We start from the raw sequence: 26,337 nt of genomic DNA, 5'->3' as shown, positions 1-26,337 counted from the left end.
CCCATCTGCTTGCCTTGGTGGCACTGCCTGAACCTCAGCCTCAGCGTTGGGCTTGTGCAATTCAGCAGAGAGGACAGTGGAGACCAAAACTAGTCAGCTCTCCTTTCATTGGCTCTGGCTCCAACTATGGTTGGGCTCCCTGCCTTCTGACCTACCATTTCCACTAGACACCAGCCACTGCCACTTCTCCATAAGCCTGGTTGGGGAACCTGTGGCTGGCTGGCTGGGCCCGGAGGGAACTGGGGTCCAATGAGGTTTGGAGAGCCACAGATTCCCCAGTCCTGCCCTAAGCACCATTCATTCTCCACACAAGGCACAATGAAGTCAAGCTGATGGTCACCAGCAACCAAGGATTTGGCAGATTTGTGGAGAATGGGCCTGCCAGTGGCTTGGCAGACTGGCCAAGATAGCTAAGCAGAAACCTCTACACATAAAGGCAGTCTACCTGTGGATTGCTGACTGTAGGCTAGCTCAACACCTTCACACCTGCTTTGTGAGTTTCTCAGGGGCATTGGCGACAGTATGCTGGGTTAAGATAGGCCTGTTGGGTTGCCCATGAAATCACACATCACAACAAAGCTCTTTGTCTTTTAAGGTGCTATAGCTCCACTGGCACTTCTTAAATTATCTGGCCAATTGCCATGGGATTGTTCCACTTCTCCATTCCTTGCTTGTCCCCCTAATACAGAGTAGGCAGTATGGGGAATACTAATCCCAAATAATTGTAGTTGTAGCAACTGTCCTATAGCAGGACTGATTGTTGGCTGTGAGATCCACTGACCCGTCCTTTTCAATACTGTATTTCAACTAGCAAGTCCCTGGCACAAAGTGAATGTCAAGTACTACGGTACTAATACTAGGATTTGCTTACTACTAGCAGCAACAGTTACACCAAGCTGTTATGATCAAAGACCAATCCCTTTTGTGTGATCTATACACTACCTGCTATGTTGTTTAGAATAAAGAAACAGATGTGAACTACTACAGTACTGTACTTACTACCTGCTTACTACTAGGAGTCTGATCTTAACACTGCCCCTTCTCTTTCTATGCAGGCCAAGCTATGTGTGGGGTTGGCATCCGTCTGTCTATAGAGAGACAATGGAGTGCGTTTGGGGTGTGTGTGTTCAAGTCAAACCACTGCTTTAGCAAGCCTGGGCAGTGTGTCTGGAGGTCCTGGGCTGCCCAGGCGACAAACCTTGGACTTCGCTGATACAGTAAGTCCAAAGGAAAGCACAGCAAGACTTTTGGCAGCAGCTTGGCTGCAGGAGTTGCCGGAAGGAGGCGCACAAGGCACCATCCAAACGTCTTGGGGACTCCAACCATTCTTCAGGACCGAGCTATCATTATTGTGAAATGCTGCGAAGAGGTTAATAACAGAGCAACATCTATATATATTCGGATGGGGTGTTAAGGGTCGGTTCCTGAGTCGAATGTGCCTCCCCCAGCCCGCTTCTTACCGGCCTTGACCGAGCAGTGGATGTGCGCCTTGGACTCGTAGTACACCCAGTCGAAGCCGGCCTCGACGGCCAGGCGCGCCAGCATGCCATATTTGCTGCGGTCCCGATCCGAGGTGGTGATGTCCACGGCGCGGCCCTCGTAGTGCAGCGACTCCTCGGAGTGGTGGCCGTCCTCGTCCCAGCCCTCGGTCACGCGCAGCTTCACGCCAGGCCACTGGTTCATCACCGAGATCGCCAAGGCGTTCAGCTTGTCCTTGCAGCGCTGCAGGGGGGAGTGGAGGGGGGGTGTCAAGCAGAGCACAGGAGCATCGCGAGGGGAGGAAAGGAAGGCCAGCCGCTCCCTGCTTCCCCACTCCCGCCATCCCAGAGTAGTAATAGCAGCAGCAGCGAGCGACCCATCCACACCTCCCTTCCGCGCGCATCTTTCTGGAGACGCGCGAAGACTGCCAAGGGTTAAACAGCCCTCCGGTACCCGAATCGTATCGCTTCCCCACTCCTCGCATCTCGAGGCGATAGATCAGGAATGGAATGGGCCCCCCAGGAGCTGCTGGGCCCCCTATTCCCCGCCACTGGCCATTCTGGCTCGGGGTGATGGGAGCTGGAGCCCAACAACAACATGATGGAGTTTCTCCATCCTAAAACAGATCGGTGCATTCATTGATATGGATCTGGTGCGCTCCTGTGAAGGTCAGGATCCGGAAGGGATGTCAGCTAGGATCGTGCCCGCTCCTCTTCCTCCTGCACTCCTAAATGGGTTCCAATCCCTCCCCACCCCACAGCAGTCTCACAGCTGTTGGGCGCTGATGCGCTCTCCCACTCTGCGTGGACCCCGGATTTCCACGCAGAGCTGAGGAAGACTCAGACTGCGAAGGCATCCATGGCAACCATCCCAGCGGCTACCCGTGTCTCCCGGCCTGTTGCCCAACTGGCTAAGCCCACCCCCCTCCCACCTCAAGGATACTGACTCACGCACGCACACCTTTACCCACGTTGCTTATTTCTAGGGACAGTTTGAGAGCAGAGCGAGTCGAATATGAGAACATCTTAGAAGGCAGGGCGGGGAGAAAGGTACGATCCACAGATGTTTTGTGGGTGGTATCCTCCAGTGACCGAAGCATTCCATCGCAAACTTTTTTTTTAGAACAGCTCTTTTGGAGGTAAGAAAGAACCGTGTTGATTTCGAAACCGGGACGGGGGGATCTGCTTAGGATCGCAGCCTTAAAGCTTCCTATCCTCTTTCCGAAAACCAACAAGGCTTATTTGCTTCTTAAGCCATCTCCTCTGCCCACTCACCACGGAGGAAAACCCGTGCGCACCCATGATTTCATCCTGAACGTTTCTGCCTGTTTAGGATACATCGCAAGTCGGTTTTGCGAGCAAAGGTTCCAGTTGGGGGCGGGAAAGAAGCAGGTGGATAGAAAAGACGGGAACAGGAACTACCGGACAGAGACCAACGGCATGAAAAGGAGGCTGTGGATCACGTGGAAACTTCCTTGGGGATAGAACTTGCTCCTGTATAAACGTGGATAGGATCGAGCTGCACGAGACGTGTGTGTGTTGCGGTCTTAACCCTTAACCCATCACGGAGAACGTACACTTAGGCTCTAATCTCTGCCCCGAGGATCGCTCACAGGCACAAAAAGATGCGCCACTGCGCCACCCTACGGTGGAATCTCCCGGGAAGAAACGCTTTGGATCCCATAATTGGAACGTGGGGGTATAGGACACTGAGGGTTCTTGTAGCTCCATACCGTCTGCACTGATTGGCAGTGGCTCTCCCAGAGTTTCAGCAGGAGTCTCTCCCAGCCCTCCCTGGAGATCCGCGGAATTGAGTATGGAAGCCCCGGCAACGCTTCCCATTCGCGTCCCCGGCCCTTCCAAGCGCCACGGGTGCTCGTTCCTTATGCCTTTAGTGTGTTGCTGGAGGGCAAGACCCCTTTCTCCACACTGGCAGCCGAGCAAAGTTTACCGGAGGACACAATTGCCTTCTAGACCTCCCCGCACATGATCTCGTGTGTCCGATCCAACGGGATCCAGCTGCTGTAGGGTCAAGAAACTAACGCGCGGACCCGCACGTTTAAAAATGTGCCTTTTAGATAGGAGTCCCAGGACTGAAACAACTGTTTTCACGGCTCCCAGAAAACAAGCAGGTGCAGAGGCGGCTTAAGCTATGCCCCATTGGTAAATGCTCCCGCAAGGTCGCAAGGTGCAACAGCCTTACCAACAGCCCCCGGTTATCTGATAACCCAGAAGGACACCTCTAAATGCGTTTACTCCGAAGCAAGTTCGCTTCCCTTATTGGAACCTATTTGCAAGTAAAATTGTGGTCCTTACATGGGAGCAAGACTTGCTGAACACAATAGGACATACTTCTGAGTAGACATGCCTACTAAGTTCCTGCCCTTTGTATGCTTAAAACAGCAGCCACCCCATAACCTAATATTTTTACTCCCAAGCAGAACTGAGGTTAAAATCAGGGTGCTAAGTGGGGAAAGTCCCGTTTATTTCAGTGGGGTTGACTTTTGAAGCAAACTGAAGGCTGACTTTCTATAAAGTTAAGCCTTCCAATATATCAAGCGCATTGACTCCAAAGGTTCTTGTGGTCTCTTCCAACTCTATGATTCTATGGTTCAGTCAGAAGCACACAAATGGCCAATGGGACTTACTCCTTGATTCGCAGGATTGATGACTCAGCCCCACATTTTCTGCTCTTGGATCTACTCTACCTACCACCTTACTCAGAAATAAAGTTATAAACCGTAAAGCCTTTGCTAGACTGTGCCACTTCAAGCTGAAGTTCTGTGCAGACGGCTTCTTTCTCCAAACAAACCAAAACCTCTCGGTGCACTCAGAAAAATAAGACCAGGCCAAACCCATCTTCTTCCTGAAATGCTGTTTCTTATCTGCATGAAGATTATTTATCTTTTGTGTGGAGGAAATTCAAACATGCAAACCCCCACCTGTAGCCTGAGATTATAAAATCCAAGAGCCGCTGCGCCACTTGATTCTGCTCAGTGTCTATACTGGCCTCCTAACCATCAACACAACTGGCAAGTGCCAAGACTGCCGTTTCCTTCCTGCATCTTGCTCAGCAGCTACTGCTGAATGTGCTCTCTGGGGCCCATTTGGGTGCTGATGCGTGTTGGGTATTCTTCGGTTGCTTTTAGGGATGGAGAGAGAGAGCCGTAGGTCGTCAGAAGAGCACCTGCTTTGAATGCAGAAGGTCCCAGGTTCTGACTGTCCCCAGCATCTCCAGGAGGGAGGGACTCTTGGCCGAGGTCTTTCTGTGTCATCTACAACCCTACAACCCCTCCGTTGTCTCTCTGCATTCGGCAGCCGGGGAACCTCCTGGCGCTCGCTTTCCCCGACCTCACTATAGCTATCAAAGCCCCAACAAGCTTTGCCACAGGCCTGGACTGGCCAGGGGAGGAGAGATTGCTTGAAGGACAGAGAAAAGTCCGAAGACACATACCAAAACACAGGTCGTTCTTTCGATTATATTTTTCCTTTTTTCCCCAGACATGGAAAATGTATAATCTGCCCCCAATTAAATAACAACAATCCGGGCAACTCGCTTTTCTATGCATTATGATGCATTCCGAATTTTAATAAGACACTGCCTTTCTCCGAGGAAAGGCACTTCACCCTACATTGCAGGGAGCTTCCACTAAGTAGCAAACTTTGCAATAAGTAGCAAACGCCACGAGTGCCCTTTTCAGGTCCTTCAGAAAGGAGGGAGGTGGGTTTTTTGGAGGGGGGGGGTTTCTGCTGCTCAGAAGGAGCTTATCCCGCGTCTGTTCCAGCCTTTCCAAGAGAGAAAGCAGTCAAGCAGCCAGCCGAGGCCTAGGTTTTCGCTTCCTACGAGCAAAACGCCACCACTTAGCATTGCCGGGAAGGGCTTTGTATTAACAGTGACATCATCACCGCCGTTATCATAATTATGGAAGGAGAGACGAGAAGCTGATCACGCAATGAGTAGAAAGTGCCCAGACTTGGCGCAAACTTCTTGCGCAGCGTGGCCCGGGTCGTGGCGCATTCCGCCCCACTGGCCGGCCTCTTTCTTTTCCCTTTGCACCGCGGAAGAAAGTAAGAAAGAAAGAGCAGGAGGTGGGGACCTGAAACTTTGACAATCGCAGGCTAGGCTGAAGGAGGGGGGGGGGGTCGTAAGGAAATTCGTACACCCTCCGAGCCCAGACACCTGAACTTCCAGGGCAGATTCCATTCTCAGCGGGAGGCCTTGGAGGGACGAGGCGCACGGTGGCCGGCAGGGAAGAAAGGGCAGCTTCGGGGATTCTCTGGCAGCTCCTCCGAGCAGCCTCTTTGCCAAGCGCAGAGAGGAGAGGGAGGGAAAGACCGGCTGAGCCGGGATTGTCAGAGTCAAAAGCCGTGAAGCCTCAGCTATTTATTAATTCATCGGGTCGTGTGCCGCCGATCAAGCCCCGCTCTGCTCAGCCACCGTGAAGCGCAGCAGGACCGCGTCGGTGGGCGCCGTGTGCGTCTGCGCGCGCACGCCAGAGGGGCCTGGCCGAGGGGCTCAACAAACCGCCCGTCGCCTCCGCGCCTTCCTCTTCCCCCCGAGCCAGCCGACCCACACTTCGAACATGCACCTGTCGTCGGGCCCGCCGCAGCGCGATCATGTGCGTGCCTATCCCCAAGCGAGGCAGCAATCGTTTTACCCGAGAGTAAGCCCCGCTGGCGGTGGCTTCTGAGTAGGCAGGCAGGCATAGGATTGCGCTCCTATACGCCAGTCAATACGTTCATAGCGAGGCTGTGGGGAGCCGTCCCCGCCCCACTCTGTGTGAGATTTACTCTCGAGTAAACCAAGTCCCGGGCTGCGAAAAGGGAGTAAAGCCGCAATCCTATATATCGCTGCTCAGAAGTAAACCCCACTGGGCTCAGTAGGATTTACTCCCGGTAAACAGCAGTCCCTGTCCCCCTGAACTCGGTGGCACTGACTTCCAAGAAAATATTCATAGGATCGGGCTGCGAGAACGACCTTCCAGACTAGGTCTGCGTGCCTCTCTTTGGCTCCCGGGAGCTCAGAGTTCCCGGGAGCTATGAAGGGGGCGGCGGTTCCTTAACGGCTCCCCTGGGGTTTATTATTATTATTTCAGACGAATTCCAACTTTATCATAAAAGAGCTGGCACCCTTATCTTGCCTGCAGATCCAGCCAATGGCTGGCCGCGTTTGTGTGTGTAGGGCTGGGTGTGGGAGGCGGGGTGGGGAGAACCCTTCAACCAAGAGCTTCTGTCACCTGTAAACTTAGGAATCACCCGCCAGCTCCGAGCTCTCTCTATTTGCGCTCTTCTCCCCCTCCCCACTCGCGGAGTTAATATTAACCAGCGGCTAATGCATTCAAGCAACTGCTCTGAAAGTTTAACAATTCCGTCCAGGGCGTCATACCTCTCTCTCTCTCTCTCTCTCTCTCTCTCTCTCCCCTCCCCGCGCCTTCCCCCCTTTTCTTCCCCCCAAGGTTGAATGGAGCAGGCTGAATCTCGGCTGCGCCGGGACGAAGCAGGAGGCAAGGCGTGGGGGAACAGATCTGATGAGGTGACCCACCAGACTAGGATTCATTCATACCGACAATTCTGCATATCAAAGGCACATCCCGCTCCACGCTTTCTACCCCTCCCTCCCCACAACCTGCAGCACCGCATCCACACTTGGGATCGCAGCAGATAAGCTTCTGCGGATGCCCTCGAGGCTGCCTTTGGGCTCCGCCTCGACGGACTTGGGCACCGAGGTCTGCTTATCCGGCCCACCCAAACGGGGTTCTTGCTCTCTTTTTAAGCCACCCACCACCAAAATTCTCATCCCCACCCAGCGTCCTTCCAAGTCCATTGGACGAGTGGCATCGCTGAGGCGCCTGCCCGGCGCAGCTCTCCTCACCCTGCCCTTCCTCGCATTCCCAGGTGCCCCCTTTGTATACAAGGGAATAAGAAGCACTGTGAAGCGTGTGTGTGTGTGATGTTGTTTTTCTGTTTCCTTCGTCTGAGGGAAGTTGACAGAAGGTCAGAAGTTCAAACGCTGCTAGCTAATGCAGCAAAGGAGGCCAGCCGAGTAGAAGGAAGGGAAGCTTTGCTATGCGCTATGCGCTGAGAGAGAGAGAGAGAGAGAGAGAGAGAGAGAGAGAGAGAGAGAGAGAGAGAGAGAGACCCCAAGGCGCTTGGGAAGAAGGCTGCGGGGCTGGAGGGGTGGTGGTGGCGTGTGTAGAGAAGCAACCTAGAGCCGAGCAATAGAGGCCGGCATCTCCTCCTTGCTGCCCCCCCCCTCCAATTGCTCATACGTATCTATGCCCTGTTCCCAAGCTCGTCCCATGCTCTCTTGGGGAGGAAGGAACTTGCTTGTGATTGCTTTTCTGATTGACTTCGCCTAAGAAGATCTAGACATAACATGTTAGGCTCGTGCTGTGGGGATGCGCGCACAGAGGGAGAGGGAGAAGGGGGGGGGTAGGGCGTCTGTTCCTGGAGCTTCCGCGCCACACAGCAAGTCAGCAGCACCAGAAGACGGCAGCGGCGGCGGCAGCAGCAGCAGCAGCAGCAGCCTCGGCCGCCTTTCAAAAGGATACAAACTGAAATCCTAGCCGTTGCGATCGATACAAGAGGAGTAAGTGGAGCTGAAAATGCGAGATGGGCTGGACTGGCCGCCGCACAGCTACCCCCAGTTCTTGCGTCTTGGCAGATGAGGAAAGTGTGCGCGTATGGGGCGGTGGAGGGGGGGGGAGATGATGGAAGGAGACTGGGAACTGGAGCAAAGGAGGAGGAGGTCGCCCACAATGGCACCCCTCTTCCTCGCTGCTGGCCTTGCCCTCTCCATTTGCGCTTCGCCTTCTTTCTCTCTCGCCTTCCAGGAGGCGGGATCGGGCGCTGAACTCTCCCCAAGCCCCGTGCGCTTGGCCTGTCCCTGGTTAAGGGAGGCTCGCGCGTCTCGGCGCGGCGCGCGCGTCAGCACCCTCCTAAGGTGCAGTCAGATTTAAGGTGGTCGGCTGGAGATCGCGGCCGCCGCTCTTCCGTTTGGCCCGGATAAATCTCCTAAACGTGCGGAAAATCAGGCCGCGGGAGAAGAATGGGGAGGAGGAAGGAGGTGGGGAAGAGGAGCGGAGAGGGCAGAGTTTAGGAAATCCCCCCCCCTCCTCCTGGAGTCTCCAGCTGAGCTCTTATTATAGAAACGAAGGTGGGGCTTAAATATATTAATAGCGACTGAGGTGCGGGGAGGAGGGGGGCAACGACTGTTGACCTATATTTGGAAGGAAACCCATTTCTAGGGACGATGACATTGCAGGTACTTGGAAGGAACTCCGAAACTAGGAGGCTGGTGCGCGGGGGCGGTGGGGGCGGTTGGAGGTTATGGCAAATAGCACCATCACCCCTGAGCAAATAGCAATCATTAGCTATGATTCAGGATGATCAGAAGAATTCTTAACCTAGTAAAAGGTTGATGGTTAATGGATAATAGTTCCAGGATCCAATTTTTAGCCCATATCCAAGGAATCGGGCGCGTTTTGAATATGTATATACAGTATATCTATATATGCATGTAGATGATAGATAGATGCGCCAGCCATACATCGGATATTCTTCCTTTCTCTCAAACAAGTGATGCAATGCTGCTTAAGTTACTTGTCCCTCCCCCTCTTGCGGTGGGGGCGGGGAAGGAATATAGCTCTGCTGGTGAGCATCCTTAAAGGAAAATCGATAGATTAACGCTCTGTTTGGCACAGTTGCAAAAGATGGTTTTGCAGCACGGCTATAAGTCGAACGCGCATAATAACGGTGATCACGCTGTTGCTGTTATTATTATTATTGTTACTGAACTTCAAGCTAGCCTTTCGGAAGTGCAAGATCCCGACCTTGCCAGCAGAAGCTTGCAAGGTGCAATTAGGGAAAGGTGGTTAATTTAAACTGTATGTATCTAAATTTTAAAAAATAAAAATAAAATAAATGCCCAAGGGAAAGAAGGGGTTTGGCACAGTCAATATGCACTTAAGGGCCCCATTAGCGTCACCCTATTCGTTAGATCCAAGTAGGTCCCTTGGGGGGTGGGGAGGGGGCAGGATGCACTCGGAACCAGCTAACCAACCAACTCCCAGGGAAGGGCATAGCGTGGTTCTCCCTGCAACTATCACACCATTTACACACGCGCGCTCCCCCTCTCTCCAGCCTCCCTGGTCACAGCCCAGGAGAAGGAATAAATGCGCACAGATAGGCAGACAGGTAGAGGCGCCCACCCGCCCACCTTTCTTTTGCAAACTTATGGAGACCCATTGAGAAAACAGAGCTAAGGACGAGGAAAGGGGAGGATGTGGGAGGAGGATGCCGGCATGCCTTGAAGGAGAGGACGCTCCCACCGCGACTGCCGCTTAAACTCAGGGGGTCCCTCCCCTCCCAACCCCACCCCGCCCCGCATACACGCACACACAAAGCGCGAACGTCTGAACGAGAAGAAGCGGAAGGGTGTATTTTTTTTCCTGACCTGTGTCATCAGCCTGTCGGCTCCCGTGTTCTCTTCATCCTTAAAAATAATGTCAGGGTTGTAATTGGGGGTGAGCTCTTTAAAGCGCTCCGAGTTGCGGCTGATCTTGCCTTCGTACCTTCCACTGGCGCCCAGCGTCTTCTCTGCCACGTTGGGAATGAACTGCTTGTAGGCTAAAGGGGTCAGCTTCTTCGGGTGCCGCCTCTTGCCGAAGCCCCTGCCAGGTCCACAAGCCAGCCCGCAGGAGAGCAGCAGAGCGCCCACGAAGACCAGCAGGAGACCAATTCTCCGCAAGAGCAGCATTCCGTCCGTGGAGGAAACGGCCACTTTCCACGCGCGCGCACGCACACACACGCGCGCACACGGCTCCCTGCCTGGTTGCTGTGTGTGTGTGTGTGTGTGTGTGTGTGTGTGTGTGTGTGTGTGTGTGTGTGTGTGTCCTCTCTGCCTCTTTCGGTCTGTCTGTCTGTCTGTCCCCCTCTCTCTCTCTGGAGATCTGCGGTTCTTTCAGAGCCTCCTATCGCCTTTTCGCTGCCTGCTCCTTCGGATACTCTCCCCCGATCCCTAGCCAGACAGGTGCTGGAATGGCAGCTTCGAGGAGGTCGCTTGTGATAACGGAACTCATCGGAGTTTGGATCGTGGCACCGGGAGGCAGAGACCCCCCCAAAAAAACGTTCAGGAAAGCAAGAATGAAGGCGGAAGGAAGGGGGAGGGAAAAAAAAGGTCTGGATTCTAATGGGAGCTCAGCTACAAACGCTTGTGAGTGGAGCCTGCCTTTAGTTCTATATTATAGCTGCCAGGGCTGAGTTCTGATTGGCCGAGGCGGGAGAAGCTCGCCTTCTGATGTATTAACCCTACAGAAGGCAAAAAAAACCATCAACAACAAAAAAATATCTTGGAACATCTCTCATTCTCTCGCTCTTCTCCTTGTACCTGAAGGGCTTGGAAATGAAAGGGGGTGGGGACTGAGCTTTCTTGGGATAACATCAATTACATCTTTTCTTTTCTTTTCTTTTTTTCTTCTTCCACTCCTCTTAAACTTTTTTTTTTTTGGCAGAGTGGTAAATTTTGTTAGGAAGAGTAACAGAAGCTGGTGTGGAATATATAGAGCGGAGTGGAAGCGAGACACCTTGATATCTGCCCATCTAGACAGAAACACAATGGAAAGGACCTTTTGAAATCGCGCGGGGGGGGGGGGAGTGACACCTGGAAACGGCGCACACCAAAAATAGGATCTCGCCAAGCATTTTGCAGATACTTGGTGGGGGCACGACTCGAGGGGAGAGGAAGAGTTCAGTCCCAGTTGATTTGAGCTTCCAGAACTTAAGGGGGCAACTTCCCAAGAAAGTTAGACTTAGTACCTCCCCCATCCTGGCCTCGAAGACAAGGAAGGGGGGTATTTTTAAAAGGATTTATTTTTACATAATAAGGTTGAACAAAGCTGCTTCTGTTGAAATAACTTTGCGGATGAGGTTGTGATATATGCAAATATAAAATACGGATTGTAAAGGGGGGGGAAGGAAATCTGAAAGTTTTGAAAATAAGTTTTGCTTTATCAAAGTTTATTTCTTACTCCAGTTGCCGTGGGATTCCTCACACGTCATCAAGTGAACGGCGCGGATGGGGCTAAGTTTAAAGTGAAATTAATGGTTGTCTCCCGCTGGCCGGCAACGGTCGCCTTTATCCCGGGCTGCAGAAAGCTCCTGGCCGGACAAAGGTGTTGAGAGACGAGCAAAATCGTGGAGAGATGGGCCTGGAGATAAGGGCAGCTTCAACGGCTTTTGCCGAGTCCCAACCATGAGCAAACAGGTTGGCCATGCCTGTCGGAGAGACCTGTTGTTCGCTTTGGAGGTTTCCAAAGAAAGCATCCCACAGGAATTCAGCAATGTCAACTCACTGAAATAACTAAGGACATTTTTTTCCTGAGGAGGGGGGTATAAAAAAAGTTACCACCTATTTATCAAGCTACCCACTAGGATCTACAGAATGTCTCCAGACTTTTCACAAGACTCTCCTTACTTGGAAGCCTTGCTTGGGAAAAAGTGAGTTATCATAAAATCCCAAACAGACCCCAAGTTTCGAAAGAAGTGGGTCATTCTGCAAAATTATAACAATCTGCAGCAAGCATAGGTTCATAGCTGCCAAGTTATCCCTTTTTTAAGGGAAATTTCATTATGCTGAATAGGCTTCCTCGCGAGAAAAGAGAAAACTTGGCAGCTATGTAGGTTTTCCCCCCTACTTACTCCGGAGTAGTCCCATTGGTGTAACAAGATTGCTCACCGGAGGTGAGCTGTATATATTAAAGCACAGATCCCTACAGGAATTGCCACGTTGAGACCCAAGTCCCAGGTTGGTTTTGAACTTCGTTTCTTTCCAGAGGTTTACCCGTGAGAGACGTCATGTCTACCTTTACTTGCAAGTAAAGTTGCTTAAATAAGCTCTAGGGCGAAGCCCCGATCCTTCCCGTACTTCCTTAGAAAGTAAACTCGGCGGGAATCAAGGGACTTACTCCTAAGTAAACCAAACGTATTTACTGGAATCGTGAGCCCCAGAGTGAAATGACTCTCTTTTATCATTTTAGTGCATCAGCTTAACTAGTTTGAGGATCGGCGCTTTCTAGGGCAAACGCTGGGTTGCCAATCGAACCTGTGCAACCAGATGCATCACGCTCACCCGAAAATTCAAAAATAGAAGTCAGACATCCCCCCCCCGCCTTTACATTAATTTATTTTAATGCGTCATCATTGATTTTCTGTCAACAACCACCCAACCCCAACTCTCGACGTCTTGTTGTGGTTCCTAGCTAGAATGGACAGCCTTTAAAACTTTGTGACGTCCCGTCTAACTTTTCAAAGAGAAATGCGAGGGCTGAAAACTGGCTTGGCATTTTTTTTTTAAAAAAAGAATAATAATAATCCCACGTCTTATATATGCTCCCTCTGTGTGAAAACAGATCCGAAGCATCTCCGTCTACAGAACCTTATTAGACAAGAAAGACGGGTACGGCCTTTTGATGTGGCTTTTCTTGGAGCTCGTCGATGAAACGGGGCCAGGAGTCAGAAGGAGCAGCTACTCCTGACTGGCGAGGAGGATCAGGGCTATTGCAAAACTTGGATCGCTCTCCACCCCACCCTCCTCTTCAATGTACAACGGGGCTCGAGCCATAGGTCTGGGGGGGGGGCGGGAAGGCGCAGAGGTTGCGCGCCCAGCCAAGCGCGTCTCCTGCAGGAACAAGGAAACGGGCCCCCCATCCCGGCCTCGCCCTCCTCCCACCCCGCGATCGCCTCCTTTTCATTATCAGCTCGCCATATGTACAAACCAGTGACCCAAAGATCACTGCAGGAGAGGAAACGCGCCAAGGAGGAATTAATTACTACGCGCGAGTAATAAAAAGTGGGTGGGGGCGGGGGGGCCGGCGAGGGAAGGAGGAAGAAAAGTTGTAACGAGGTAGGAAGTTCAGATCAGCTCCGCTATCAAAGGGGAGATGAAAGAAAACAGAGCTGCTCTTCGCTAGGGCTGGGTCTAGTCAGCTTCACCTAAGCTCTGGGGCTGCAGCTGTTCCACCCTCCTGTTCTATCTCCCCCCCCCACCTCACCTCTTAGAAATGATGCAAAGGAAGGTGGAAGAGAGAAGCGCAGACGGAGCCCCAAGGTGTCATTTATTCCAGGACTTTCTCCTGAAAGGGGACACTTCGTACACACCCCGACACACGCACAAAGAGGGGTGCATGCCCAGTCATTCTTGAGAGCCACCCAAGGAAGGAGCGATTGTGCGTAAATGTCACTTTTTAAAACTGCTTCTATACGGGAACTTTATAGACAGCGTGCTACTTGAATAAAACCTCCCCGTCCCATATGCCTACTTCATGTTGTCCTACCTAGGAGTGGTGGCTTTGAAGAACGCTTTTCCTTTTTTCAGAGGGGGCACCACAGAAGGGAGGCGTCAATGCTGAGTTCGGGCCTACACTGCAATGCTGTTGGCTTCAATGACTCCAATATTCCTCGCAGGCTTCTGAAGGCTAAACATCTCAAGTGGGGGGTGGTATTTGGAGCTTTTGAATGTTTTGAATCGCTTTCAGCATGATTTATGTCTTTGGTTTAGACCAAAGAAAGGTGTACAGCGACTAAAAAACCTGGAAAATTACCAATATTACCAAATTGGTAATTACCAAAACAATCAGAAGAGCAGTAAAAAGGAGGCAAAATAGGGTAATGTACAAAAATGACAGGGTGCAGCTGAATGATCAGGGATGGCCTGACGGTGGTGGTGGTGGGATTTGCCTTCAAAGGACACCTGAAGCAGGTAATTGCTGGTGTTTCCCATAGGGTAAGGGAAAGCGTGTGTGCATATGTAATATCCACAGTCTTTGAGTCATACACATAACGTGTGTGCCTGCCCTGCCTGTGTCCAAGCAACTCTAACCATTCGATCCTGGGCCTAGATGAACTCTGTATGGGGATTAATCTCTTAGGCTCTTGAATTAAATAATAATAATCGATGGGAAACCAGTTGCCTTTGAGATCTGAAACTCACGCTATGGTTGGCTCTGTCTTCTGAAAGAGCCCAAGAAAGCTGCCCTCATATCTGTCGAATGAAGGGATGAAAAATATACCATAGAGACCTAGTTGTTCAGATGAATGGCTCCCTACTCCAAGACCCAGGATGGAGGCCACGTGTCACCACTTAACCTTTCATTGATGTATATGCATATATGTTTATGTAGATAGCGAGATAGATAAAGAGATAGATATTTATGTATATGGAGAGGCAGTTAAAGAGATAGATGTTTTGACACCACTTTCTTTGCTCTCGGCGTCTTGAAGGCAGCAAAATCCTCCTTCCCTCACAAGGCGGACTGCCGTCTCTCTCCATGTGGTCCTCCATACCTGAGTTCTCCCCCCCAACCAAGCAAAGAATACGACCCTCTCTTCCTTTCCCTGCCCACCTGTCTGTTCGGGCCACACATAGTTCTGGACTTGAACCCTCATTAAATTTCCTACCCAGACAGATTTTTAATGGAATAATAATGGTCGCTTGCAGCTCAGTAGCTTTTGCTAACCTGCAGTTTCAAAATGTGAATAGTCCACCAGGCTTGCTTTCTTCTCATGCCATTCCTCTCGTGGCATCTGGCTTGCCTGCAGAAGGCTCCAGGTTCAAGGGCTGACACTTCGAGGTAGGGCTGGGAGAGACCTCTGCCTGAAACCCCGGAGAGCCACTGCCGGTCAGTGTGGGCAATACTGAGCTAAATGGACAAAGGGTCAGTATACAGCTGCTTCCTCTTTACCACAGCCAGGCGATAGCTCTTCTCTTTATTACACCACACAAGACTTACCGCAACCTTCCTCCCACCCCATCGCAGTAGCACCGAACGTCTCATTGCCTGTGAACTTTCTAGGATCCCGTAATAGAGGCGCAGATCCTAGCTAGCAAATCTGGAACCTCTGTCCCGGTATCCACATCCCGGAGGCTTCTGAAAACCCCTCAGCCCAGACATTTGCATTTATGTCCCCCCGACTTCTGTTTTATTGTTCCCCTTTTATTGCAAGGCACTTTTGCGCTGAATAAAAACGACTTCTCTCAGAAGTGAGTTGCACTGATTTAAAGTTGCACAAACATCACAATGTCGTGGTGGGGAACGCAGCATTTTAACATTTGAGCTTGAAAAGGTCTTCTCTGGTGCAAAGGCTCTTTATCTGGCCCCCCCTTTGTCCGCAGGTAGGGGCGTGCCCTCATTAAAAAAAGAAAGCTACTGGTCCTCAGTGTTTCTCCCAGCCAGCCACGCACTCCGCATCTCTACCTTCCTTCCTTCCTCTTTCAGAATCCTCCCCACTACCCCCAGCAACGCTTCCATTTCCACTGCTGAATCCTGACCTTGATGGGGAAACGGCCAAGCTCGGAGTCGCTTCGGGTTCTTCTCTCCTCTATTAAGTCGAGGAAGTTGGGGTCTCCCAACTCCCAGCACTCCAACCCCTCGCTTTCTCCCAGGTCCCTGCCTGCCAGTTCCTTCCCGAAACGGTAGGAGGCTCCCTGGCCACGGCGCGCCTTTTACTTGGAGCAGCCGTAGCAGGATGGCTCGGGGCGCGGGGGCTAGTCTGGTGACCTGCGAAGTTTCTCCCGGGGCCTGGGCAGATCCTACTCGTCCCAGGAAGCTCCCTCGTGCTCGTCCCTCCCATGCCGGTGTCTCTCCTTGACATTCAGGCCGGGGAGTTTACAGCAGCGCCCTCCGAGAGGTTCCGCTTCCAAAAGCGTGCGCTCCTACGGTAAGCGCCCTTATGGCGCACAGCGGCGCTGCCAGGCTACCCTTTCCAATCTATGGGGAAATCCACCGAGAAGGGCCTTAGCTCAGTGGCACAGCACCTGCCTTGCGAGCATAAGGGAATAACAACAACAATAACAATAACAATAACAACAACAACAACAAAAATATCATCTCCAGGGCGGCTTGGAAATGATCCCTGCCTGAATCCCTGGAGAGTCGCCGCCAGTCAGTGTAGACATTCCGAGCCCGATCGATGGCCCAATGGACAAGCAGATGTGCGTGCTTTGGGGAATGTGCAGAGTGCCTTTCCTCCCCTATTCAATTTGCTTTGCTGCACCCAAGCCATCTGGAATCAAATGGCTCCGGCACAGTAGAGTCCTTTTCTAGGCTAAGGGGCGCTTTGTGGGCTTGTCTTTCTCAGGGACCACCTGACTGGCTTTGGGGACCAAGGGCGTACCCACCACGGGGCAAGTTAGGGCAGCTGCCCTACTCTAGAAGCAGGGCTGGTGGGCAGAGGCGGAGCACAGCCCGGCGGAGCGCGAGTTCGCCATTCCCGCCGCGCCGCACCCTCCCTCCAGCTCCCCGGCGCGCCCTCAGGCAAGGCCAAGCGCGGCGGGGAACCAGGGAGCGTGGCGCGGTGGGCGGGAACGCCGAACTCTCGCTCCGCTGGGCTGGGCTCCGCCTCCGCCCACCAGCCCTGCTTTTAGGGAGGGGCACAGCCCGGCGGAGCGCGAGTTCGCCGTTCCCGCCCGCCGCGCTGCGCCCTCCCTCCAGCTCCCCGTCGCACCCTCTGGCAAGGCCAAGCGCGGCGGGGAACCAGGGAGCGTGGCGCGGTGGGCGGGAATGCTGAACTCGCGTTCCGCTGGGCTGGGCTCCGCCTCCGCCCACCAGCCCTGCTTCTAGGGAGGGGCACAGCCCGGCGGAGCGCGAGTTCGCCATTCCCGCCCACTTTGTGGCCCCTCCCCTTCCGTGCCTTGGCCCCTCCCCTTGCCCCCCCCCTAGTTTTGATCCTGGGTACGCCCATGTTGGGGACTCTTGGTTGCACCTTGACTGGGTAGTATTTCCTCAGGCAGCATAACATCCTGGGCCGGACGGCCATACGAACAGAAAACAAAAGATTCCCTCTCCGTTGCGCACAGCTGCGCAGGGTCCTTTTTCTACGCTCAGGGCGAGGAGAGTGGCGCCTTGGCCATCCTTCCCCGCGAGGTCCACCTTTCCCTCCTTGGTGCGCAAGGAGATTCCCTCTCCAGCGAGCACAGCGCGCAGGGCCCGCCTCGTCCTCCTTTGGGGATGCGCGAAGGATGCGCTTTCTCGTCCTCTCTGGTAGGGCCGGCGGGAAGGGCTTCGCTGGATCGCAGTCACGGTCAGCAGGATCAGAAGCGGGAGAACTCACGAGTTTTTAAGAAGCACTGGAATGTGTACAGGTGTAGTGCCTGCCTTCTGTACATAGGGATGGAGCTTAATTAAATGGAGAATACTCAGCTGGAGGCCACATTATAGCTAACCAGCCTACTATGAGTTTCTTTTGTCCAGACATTGACTAGACCCAGAACTACTGAGTTTCAGGAAACCTAAAAAAGCCCCCAAAAGAATAATCATGTGCCTTAATACCATTTCCTGGAACAACCTTCCCAGGTTGTTGTTGTTTAGTCGTTTACTCGTGTCCGACTCTTCGTGACCCCATAGACCATAGCTCCTTCCCAGGTACCCAGGGCAAAATGAATAGTCTTCCTGGATAACAACCCACCTACCAAACCTGCTTTGCTGCCTTCTAAATAACAATCCTTCAGTTATTTAAATAGTTCTCAGTTTTCTCTTCCTCCAGTGCCACATTTACTGCACTGCTCATCTTTCTGTGTATTATCAAGAGCAGTGGTGGGAGACCTCCATACTGCAGGGCTTATCAGGGCCCATGGGGGTGGGGTATTTTGGCCAAGCCATTGCCATCTGCCCTACAGGTAAAAAATCTGCTTGAGCCAAAGGGGGGGGGGGTTGCAGATGCAGATCAGCTGATCAGTGGTGCCTGCAAAGCATGGTGCAAGAGGGTCCTTTGAAAGATGCTCTGCAAGACCTGATAGTTGTTGGGTCTTCAGAATGCTGAGCATTATCTGGAGGTGGCCTTAGCACGTTTAACCAGGTGGATTTGCCTTGTTCTTTCCTCACCCAACAACCTTGTGAAGGAGGAGATTAGGCTGAGAGACAGTGGCTGGCCCAAGCTCATTCAGTGAGCTGGATGTCTAGGTAGAAAGTGAAGCTGGGTCTCCTTAGTTTTAGTCCAGCACTACATCACACTGACTCTCCTCTTGGCACAAGGCAACATGAGGTGGCACCACCTCAGATGAAACAGTCTGTATGCTATGAAGAAGTTAAGATTTTTACTAGGGTGAAGATGGTCATGGAGATGGTAGCAGCAGCCATTCTCCACCAGTGATAAGGAAGAGACTTGAGTGACATGACCTTGTGGTCCATGTGATCCCTGCTGTTCTCCAAATCAACTTGCTGTTCTCTGAGCGTTAGGACTCTCAAAGGAAGCTCTGCTCAGGCATTTGGCAACCTGGGCTTTTTTGTTTCTGGGGGTCCACAGCAGGCTTACACAACCATGTGATATCATCCTGCTTTCTTTGTATTTCTTGATTGGCTAGGACAGGGTTGAGGGGAGTTGTCATCAAGCACCATCTGAAGGGTACCATATTGGCAAACACACTGGGTTATGATGCCTCCAGAGTGCTTTAGGGTGATTGAGAACAATGGAAACAAGACCACCTTTCCTGTGGAGAGCCAGATCTGCTTCTAAAGTTGAACAGTTCAACTTAGTTCTTCACCCTTTCCAGCCTAGCTATAGTCAGTCAAATGAGTTTTCTGAAACCAAAGAGAAATGGGGAAGGAACACATACGCCATGAAACAACCCACATTTCTGGGCTACTGCTGTGCAATACTTCTGGAAAGCTGGCATCTCTTTCCTCTCTGTAGCCTCAGCCCACGACACATGGTGGAATAAGGTGGAAAGACCTTATAGAAAGGTTCATCTGAACTGAACCTGGTGGCTTTGGTGGGACTCAACAAGTTGCCCCATCAAACGCCACTGCTCATTTTCCCAGTGAATTTCCACTGCTAGCCTGACTGCATCATTGCAAGAGTCTCCCCACCCTGCCCCTCGGGTAAGCCCAACTGGGAAAGACCTCAGCAGCTATACTTTGCCTTCATTATTCCACATCATGATTCGGTAATAAAAAAAGATGAGAGATCTCATCTATTTTTATCTGTTTTAGTTTAAAATAACTGAACTGGTAGCCTATTACTTTGCATTATTTAAGGGTAGGGAGAGGCGCTGGAGCATCTTCCCTTGTAGTGGAGTTTGCAAAAGTCTTATTTTTAAACTCTCTAAGGTTCAATGCCTTGATGTAATTTGCTTTTATGAATGCAGTGGCAACACAGTGGATGAAGATGGTTTCTCTGCAGAGGGAGGGGGGGCAACCCCAGACACTATATTTGTGTAGTTCTAAGACTGGAGTTTAATTGCTCTCATAACAAACACTCCTTCTGCACTCACCTCCTATAGATAACAATTATCACTTTAAGTGAGTGTTAAAGCTGGGTTTTTGGAACCTTTAAAAAACTGTGATATTTATCATGAAAAGAGCTTGGCCAGATTCTTCTCTCATTTGAAGTGAAAGCAATGTATTAACACTGGGCACAACCCTTTGGAAATGTCTCCAGTACATGCTCCATTGAAGTGAATGGGATTTGTGAAAGGGGCACATGAATGGCCTTGAGAAGCTTTTATTTATTTCAATGGGACGAGTGCGATCATTTCTTAATGAGTTGTGTCCAGCTGTGTAAAATCTAGCACGAAAGAACCATGCCAGAAGCTTAATCTCCAAATAATTATTTTCTTCACCAACAATATTAGTTTTAATAGTCACTATTCACATTTTTTCACAATATTTTTTGAGAGTTTCAAGACATGTCTTCCTTTTTTGGCCTATGTGATCCTTGATTGGCTACGATGACCCAAGAGACGAGGAATATACAACAGCAAGAGAAAAGGCAACGACACTGTTTAGGAGTGACGAGAGAGAGAGAGAGAGAGAGAGAGAGAGAGAGAGAGAGAGAGAGAGAGAGATGGATATTCAAATAATTGAAGTATTCTTCAGGATATATTTCTATTCAACTGAAATTTCTGTTTTTGAAAACTGGAAAGGGAGACTATTCAGTGGAGTCATAAGTATTAATGTGCTATCCTTACTGACAGTAGCCAAATAGTTCTTTCATAACAGTGATAAAAGAGACACCCACAGGCACAACCCATTTTATCCTCACAGTAACCCTGAAAAGTTAGAAAAAGAGAAAGTAACTGGACCAAGGTTTCCCAGTGATGTTCATGTTCCTTCTCCTTGGTCCAGTTCCAGTATGCTACCCAGTGCACAACATTTGCTCTTTAACATTCCTGACTTAAAATATTACATTATTGCAGGATATTAATTAGAGTGACTAATACAAAATGTCAGGTAATACCTTTTGCAGAAGACTAGTAAAAATGAATGCTTTAGCTTTTAGCTGTGCTGGGTGCACCTCTGAAATGTGCCAACAGTTGTACAGCACATGATGCAGTAGCTAACTGTTGTTCCTTGATATCTTCACTCACCTCCCCCCCCCCCCCAAGAAATATGTAGGCTAAGCAAGTCACAAAGTACCCCATATATGTTCACACAAGACATGCCCTCTCCCATGACGACACTCCTGTTGACCTCACCACACAAAAATAGCCACTTAAAGGAAGCTTGAGGATACGCGTGGCTTATGTAGAGTTCAGACCCTGGGAAAGATATCGGTGTGTGTGGATTTGGAGGAAACGTAGGATGTGAGGGGAGATGTAACTGTGTAGGATTTAGAGAAGCAAGCACATGCTAGGAATCCTTTTTGGTGGTTTGGGTTTGGGGAAATGAGTCAGGCAAGATTTGAGAGGATCTAGGGATGATTAGAGATGTTTCACAATTGTGAACATTTCAATGTTTTGATTGACTTCCTGCCACACATGGGAGGAGCCTGTGCTCCACCTTACCAACAGGATCAGGGGTTGTTAAGAGAAGAGGAGGTTGTTATGGATCTCTGCAGGTGTCTAACCAAGAAGGAAAGCAAAAGGATAGGCTGGAGAACATAGCCAAGATAGGGGCAGACTTTGGTCTTTTAACCATACCCTGTGTGAGGCCAAAATTTAGCACCACCACATGTATGAATACAGCTCACAGGGCCAGAGTGAAGAATGGAGTCTGTGAGCCCTACAAGTGGAGTGCTTTGTTTTGGAGAGAAAGTCTGCTAAGAGGTTTGGGGAGTTATAGAGAGCTAGGGAAAGGACAGGAGGCCAATCACAATGAGGAAGGATGGAGCAAAGCAGAGAGACATGAAAAATACCTGGGTCCAAGAAGCCTATTATACCTTCCCAAAGAGATACAATGGCTCAGCTAACATCCTGGAAGGTTTATGATCTGAGTCCATCCATAGATGCTGCTTCCCCTGACAACTCCATCAGCAAGTTGTTCTCAAGCACGAGGTTCTATGGCGTTGGCACCTTGGCTGGTAACAATATGCACATTCAAGGAAACCACTGCTTCCTCTGCATGCTAAACGGCAAAAGCCCCCCCAGGATAGATGGCAGCAGGGTTTGTTTATTATTAGGATCTACATTTTAACTCCTTTGTCTTCTTTGGTGAGGGAAGCAACGGTGGGCTTAGCATGCAGGTCATGCTTCCAGTTGCATTCGATTAGGCCAAAAAATGTTTTCCGGGTCACATTTTGGATTTTCTGAACGATGAGATGTTACCACGTCTTCAGCACACAATCCCTCAAAAGGGAGATGCTAAGAGAAACCCAAAGGCATGAGTTACATTCAGCCCGAAACAATCTTCTTAGCTCTAGCAGGGCAAAGTTGGCTTGCCTAAAGTACACAAACCTGCAGACTGGATCAAGACTCACTGTTTGGGTAAGGAGGAGGAACAAAGCCTGCTCTCTGAAGTCCACCACCCAGCCATGGTAACCACTGTATTCACTGGCCCATGGTAGCAGGCGAGGTATGTGCAAGATTGTCTTGGGGTTTTCTTCTTCCCGTATGTTTGCAGACCATTTCTGAACCTGGCTTCCATGATTTCTTTCACCTCTTGACATATTTACACCCTTGCATTTCAAGATACTTTGCCGGATTCAGTGGAGAGGTTAGCAACCTGTTTGTGTGAAAGTTGCCTTTTCCTATGTGGGGATGTGAATGGGAAGGGCTTTTTAACGGAGGGTGTTCCCATGTGACTGTGCTTTTGAAAGCCCAACAGTTGGGCTGAAAGTTGCTAGAACCACACACTGGGTTGGTTTGTGGAATAAGAAATTGGATAATGGAGCAATTTCTGTGTTTTGCAAGAAGTGTTGGCTTACTTTATTACTGCAGGTGGAACAAACCCCAACTGGAGTCCTGGCAGCATTTGACAAATACATGTTTGTGCACACATCTCTTCCACGTATGCAAGATACAGTTTAATCTCAGTTGAATGCACATATGCCTAATCCACCCCCCCCTTTTAGAGGGAAGGATTGTGGGGGGCAGGCATATGCAGATGCAGATGTATGTACGCCTCCGCTACCACACTGTCTCACTTTTTTAAAAAAATAAATAAATGATTATTTTACTTAGTTTGGTGTCTTTTTATATTTATTTATAATTTTCTATTATAACAAAAAAGAAAACATTTCACAAATCTATCAATAGTAATTCTGTCATTTTGAATCTCAACTTCCCTCCTCCTTTCTGTGGTTCCTTAAACTTGTTCTCATCTTTCCCTGCATATCCCAAATTGTCTCAACCTATTCTTTTTTTCAAAAAAATCTGTTATTATATATTTTTTTAAAAACTGCAAGATTTTACAATAGTCCTGCGAATGTCTTGATCTGTTTGCAGTTTGTTGTAGGTATTCAATAAACCATTTCCATTTCTTAATAAAAAGTTGTTATCTTGATTTCTTATTCTCCCGGTAAGTTTCACCATTTCTGCATATTCTATTAATTTCTGCAGCCATTCTTCTTTCGTCGGGACTACTTCTTTCCATTTTTCTGCAAATATCATTCTTGCGGCTGTAGTTGCATACATAAATAAGTTTCTATATTGTTTAGTTAGCTCTGATCCCATTATCCCAAGAGAAAATCTCCTGGCTTGTTTTTTTTATATATATATACAAATGTTATCTTAAACATCTTTTTCAGTTCATTATATATCATTTCCCAGTAAGCTTTAACCTTATTGCAAGACCACCACATATGGAAAAAAGGTACCTTCTTTCTCTCTACATTTCCAATACTTCTCTGATTTTGATTTATACATTTCTGCCAATCTACTAGGTGGTAAAGAGACCCCTGACCGTTAGGTCCAGTCACAAACGACTCTGGGGCTGCGGCGCTCATCTCGCTTTATTGGCCGAGGGAGCCGGCATAGAGCTTCCAGGTCATGTGGCCAGCATGACTAAACCGCTTCTGGCGAACCAGAGCAAAGCACGGAAACGCTGTTTACCTTCCCGCTGGAGCGGTACCTATTTATCTACTTGCACTTTGACGTCCTTTCAAATTGCTAGGTTGGCAGGAGCTGGGACAGAGCAACGGGAGCTTACCCGTCGTGGGGATTCGAACCGCCGACCTTCTGATCAGCAAGCCCTAGGCTCTGTGGTTTAGACCACAGCGCCACCTGCGTCCCTCCAGCGCCACCCACTCTGTGTGTGTGTCTGTGTGTCTGTGTATATATATATAATGTTATATATTAAATAACATTTATATAATATATAAATGTTATATAGGTACCATTTATATAACATTTTCATATAATTGTCTCTTATACCATAGTATGCTGTAAATTTTAAACACTGTCTCACATGTTTGACGGTAGGCGTATGCACCCCAATGCTTTGCTATGAATACATGAATTCTGACTAGCCACAGTGTGAGCCAGCCTTGATCGCAATTTGTTGGTGTATATTAACTGTGGCAATGAATGGATTAACATGTGAGGGGTTGTAATGATCAGTGGCCCAAGACAACTGACTGCAAGGAATATTTTATCTACATTGCAAGACTGCTGAGAACATCCATGGTAGCATAGCAGATCGCTTTGAATGCTACTCATCTGGATGTGTATCTAATAAATCTACATCTAATAAGAACATAAGAAGTGTTGGGCTGGATCAGGACAAAGGGCCACATAGTCCAGCGTCTGTTCTCACAGTGGCCAGCTGGATGCTTGTGGGAATCATTTTTGATTCCCAGCCATTGGTACTCAGAATGCTATTCATTCACTCATTCATTCACTCACTCACTCACTCAGCAGTGGAGCTAGCCACTCAGGCATCCAGAGCGGTACACATGCAGTGCGCCCGGAGGCAGGGCGATCCGCCCAGGGGGTGGGGCGATTGCACCCGGGGGAGTGCGATTGGTGTGGCGGAAATTGCACCCGAGGGGATTTTGTCAAACCCCCTCAGGGGTGACACCCGGGGTGGTCCACTCCCACTGCCACCCTTCCTACGCCCCTGCACTCACTAACTCACTCATTCATAATTATATTTCTACGCTGCTTTTCCACAAGAAAGAATAACGTTCAAGCTGGCTAAATGAAAACAAGAATGTATCATCTCAAAACCAGCCATTGCGAGAACAATTTCATAATAACATAATAAAACAACAGCACAGCAGCAAATGTGGCAGCATGCGAAATACAGCATTTCAGCACTATAAATATAGCAAAAAGCACAAGGGAACTTAACAGTTTCGCATTTGTCCTAGAAACACCCCTGCCAATTAGAGGGGGCATTTGAGAGTAGGGAGAAAGTGGGAGGTAATTCCCCTTTTTAAAAAGTTACTGTTCACTGTTAGTGGGAGAGGCCCTCTGTTATGTTGCAATTTTCATTCCCTAGTGCGATAGCACAATAATGGGATGGGGAACCTATGGCCCTCCAAAAGTTGCACTCCAGCTCCCATCAGCCCCAGCCAGAATGGCCAATGGTCAGGGATGATGGTAGCTGTAATCTAGCAATATGTGGAGGATTGCAGGTTCCCCTTCACCAGCTTAAAAGATTCATAAGAACTTCAAAATTAAATAAGTGTGTCCTTAACTCTCTCAAGGCCCATCAATGAAAACGGGCCTTTCTGCAATTATCCAACTAAAGTGATTTCATTGATTTGACTATTGATTAATGCTTGTTGCAAGCATCCTAAAAAATATTAAAATCTCTTAATATTAAGAGGAGATTATCCTCAGACTGCCCACAGAAGGGTTCCCTTTGTTTTGTTCAGAAGCAGCTGGGCATGAGATATGTCCCAGGTTTGGTCTTGAAATTCTCTCTCTTTTTCTTATATTTACTCTAAGGGATAGAATGCGATAGCTTAATGCAAGCAGAGAGCTGTTTGAGAACCTCAGCAAAAGCATCCAGTCACAGCAAGTGGAAAGCAGGGATTGCCACAAATTACATTAACTTTTGAGGCAGTGATACCTTTTGAGTAATTATAGCAGTGTGGCTCAAATCAAGGGTAATGTGACAACTAATGCATTGCTCAGATTTGTTTGGAAGATTTAGTCAAATTTAATTGGTAATTGCATTTAGGCAGCAATTCAGAAATGCCCTCATCTTTTTTGGCTCCAAGTATTATTATTATTATTATTAGGGACGCAGGTGGCGCTGTGGGTTAAACCACAGAGCCTAGAACTTGCCGATCAGAAGGTCGGCAGTTCGAATCCCCACGAGGGGCTGAGCTCCTGTTGCTCGATCCCAGCTCCTGCCAACCTAGCAGTTCAAAAGCACGTCAAAGTGCAAGTAGATAAATAGGTACCGCTACAGCGGGAAGGTAAACGGCGTTTCCGTGTGCTGCTCTGGTTTGCCAGGAGCGGCTTTGTCATGCTGGCCACATGACCTGGAAGCTGTACGCTGGCTCTCTCAGCCAATAACGCGAGATGAGCGCTGCAACCCCAGAGTCAGTTACGTCTGGACCTAATGGTCAGGGGTCCCTTTACCATTATTATTATTATTATTATTATTATTATTATTATTATTATTATTCTATCCAAAAAAAGTCTTTTGGGCAACATGATAGCATACTACCACTGCAATGCAATCTGGACAATACT

The 26,337-nt window shown here is 49.6% G+C and overlaps 1 protein-coding gene across 1 annotated transcript in view; it reads right to left on the bottom strand.

Moving 5' to 3' along the window:
- Window positions 1–10,676, bottom strand: part of SHH (sonic hedgehog signaling molecule) — a 33,033-nt gene extending 22,357 nt beyond the window's left edge. The window contains exons 1-2 of the mRNA XM_035129645.2: window positions 9,934–10,676; window positions 1,461–1,722 (exon numbers count right to left, since the gene is read on the bottom strand). Coding sequence (XP_034985536.2) covers window positions 1,461–1,722; window positions 9,934–10,236 — 565 coding nt within the window. The 5' untranslated portion in view covers window positions 10,237–10,676. The remainder of the gene's footprint in view (window positions 1–1,460; window positions 1,723–9,933) is intronic.
- Between the last annotated feature and the right edge of the window lie 15,661 nt (window positions 10,677–26,337).

This window comes from Zootoca vivipara, chromosome 12 (assembly GCF_963506605.1).
Source record: "Zootoca vivipara chromosome 12, rZooViv1.1, whole genome shotgun sequence".
Taxonomy (NCBI): Eukaryota; Metazoa; Chordata; class Lepidosauria; order Squamata; family Lacertidae; genus Zootoca; species Zootoca vivipara.
Note: the sequence above shows the minus strand (reverse complement) of the source record. Positions and strands in the feature narration are given on the sequence as shown.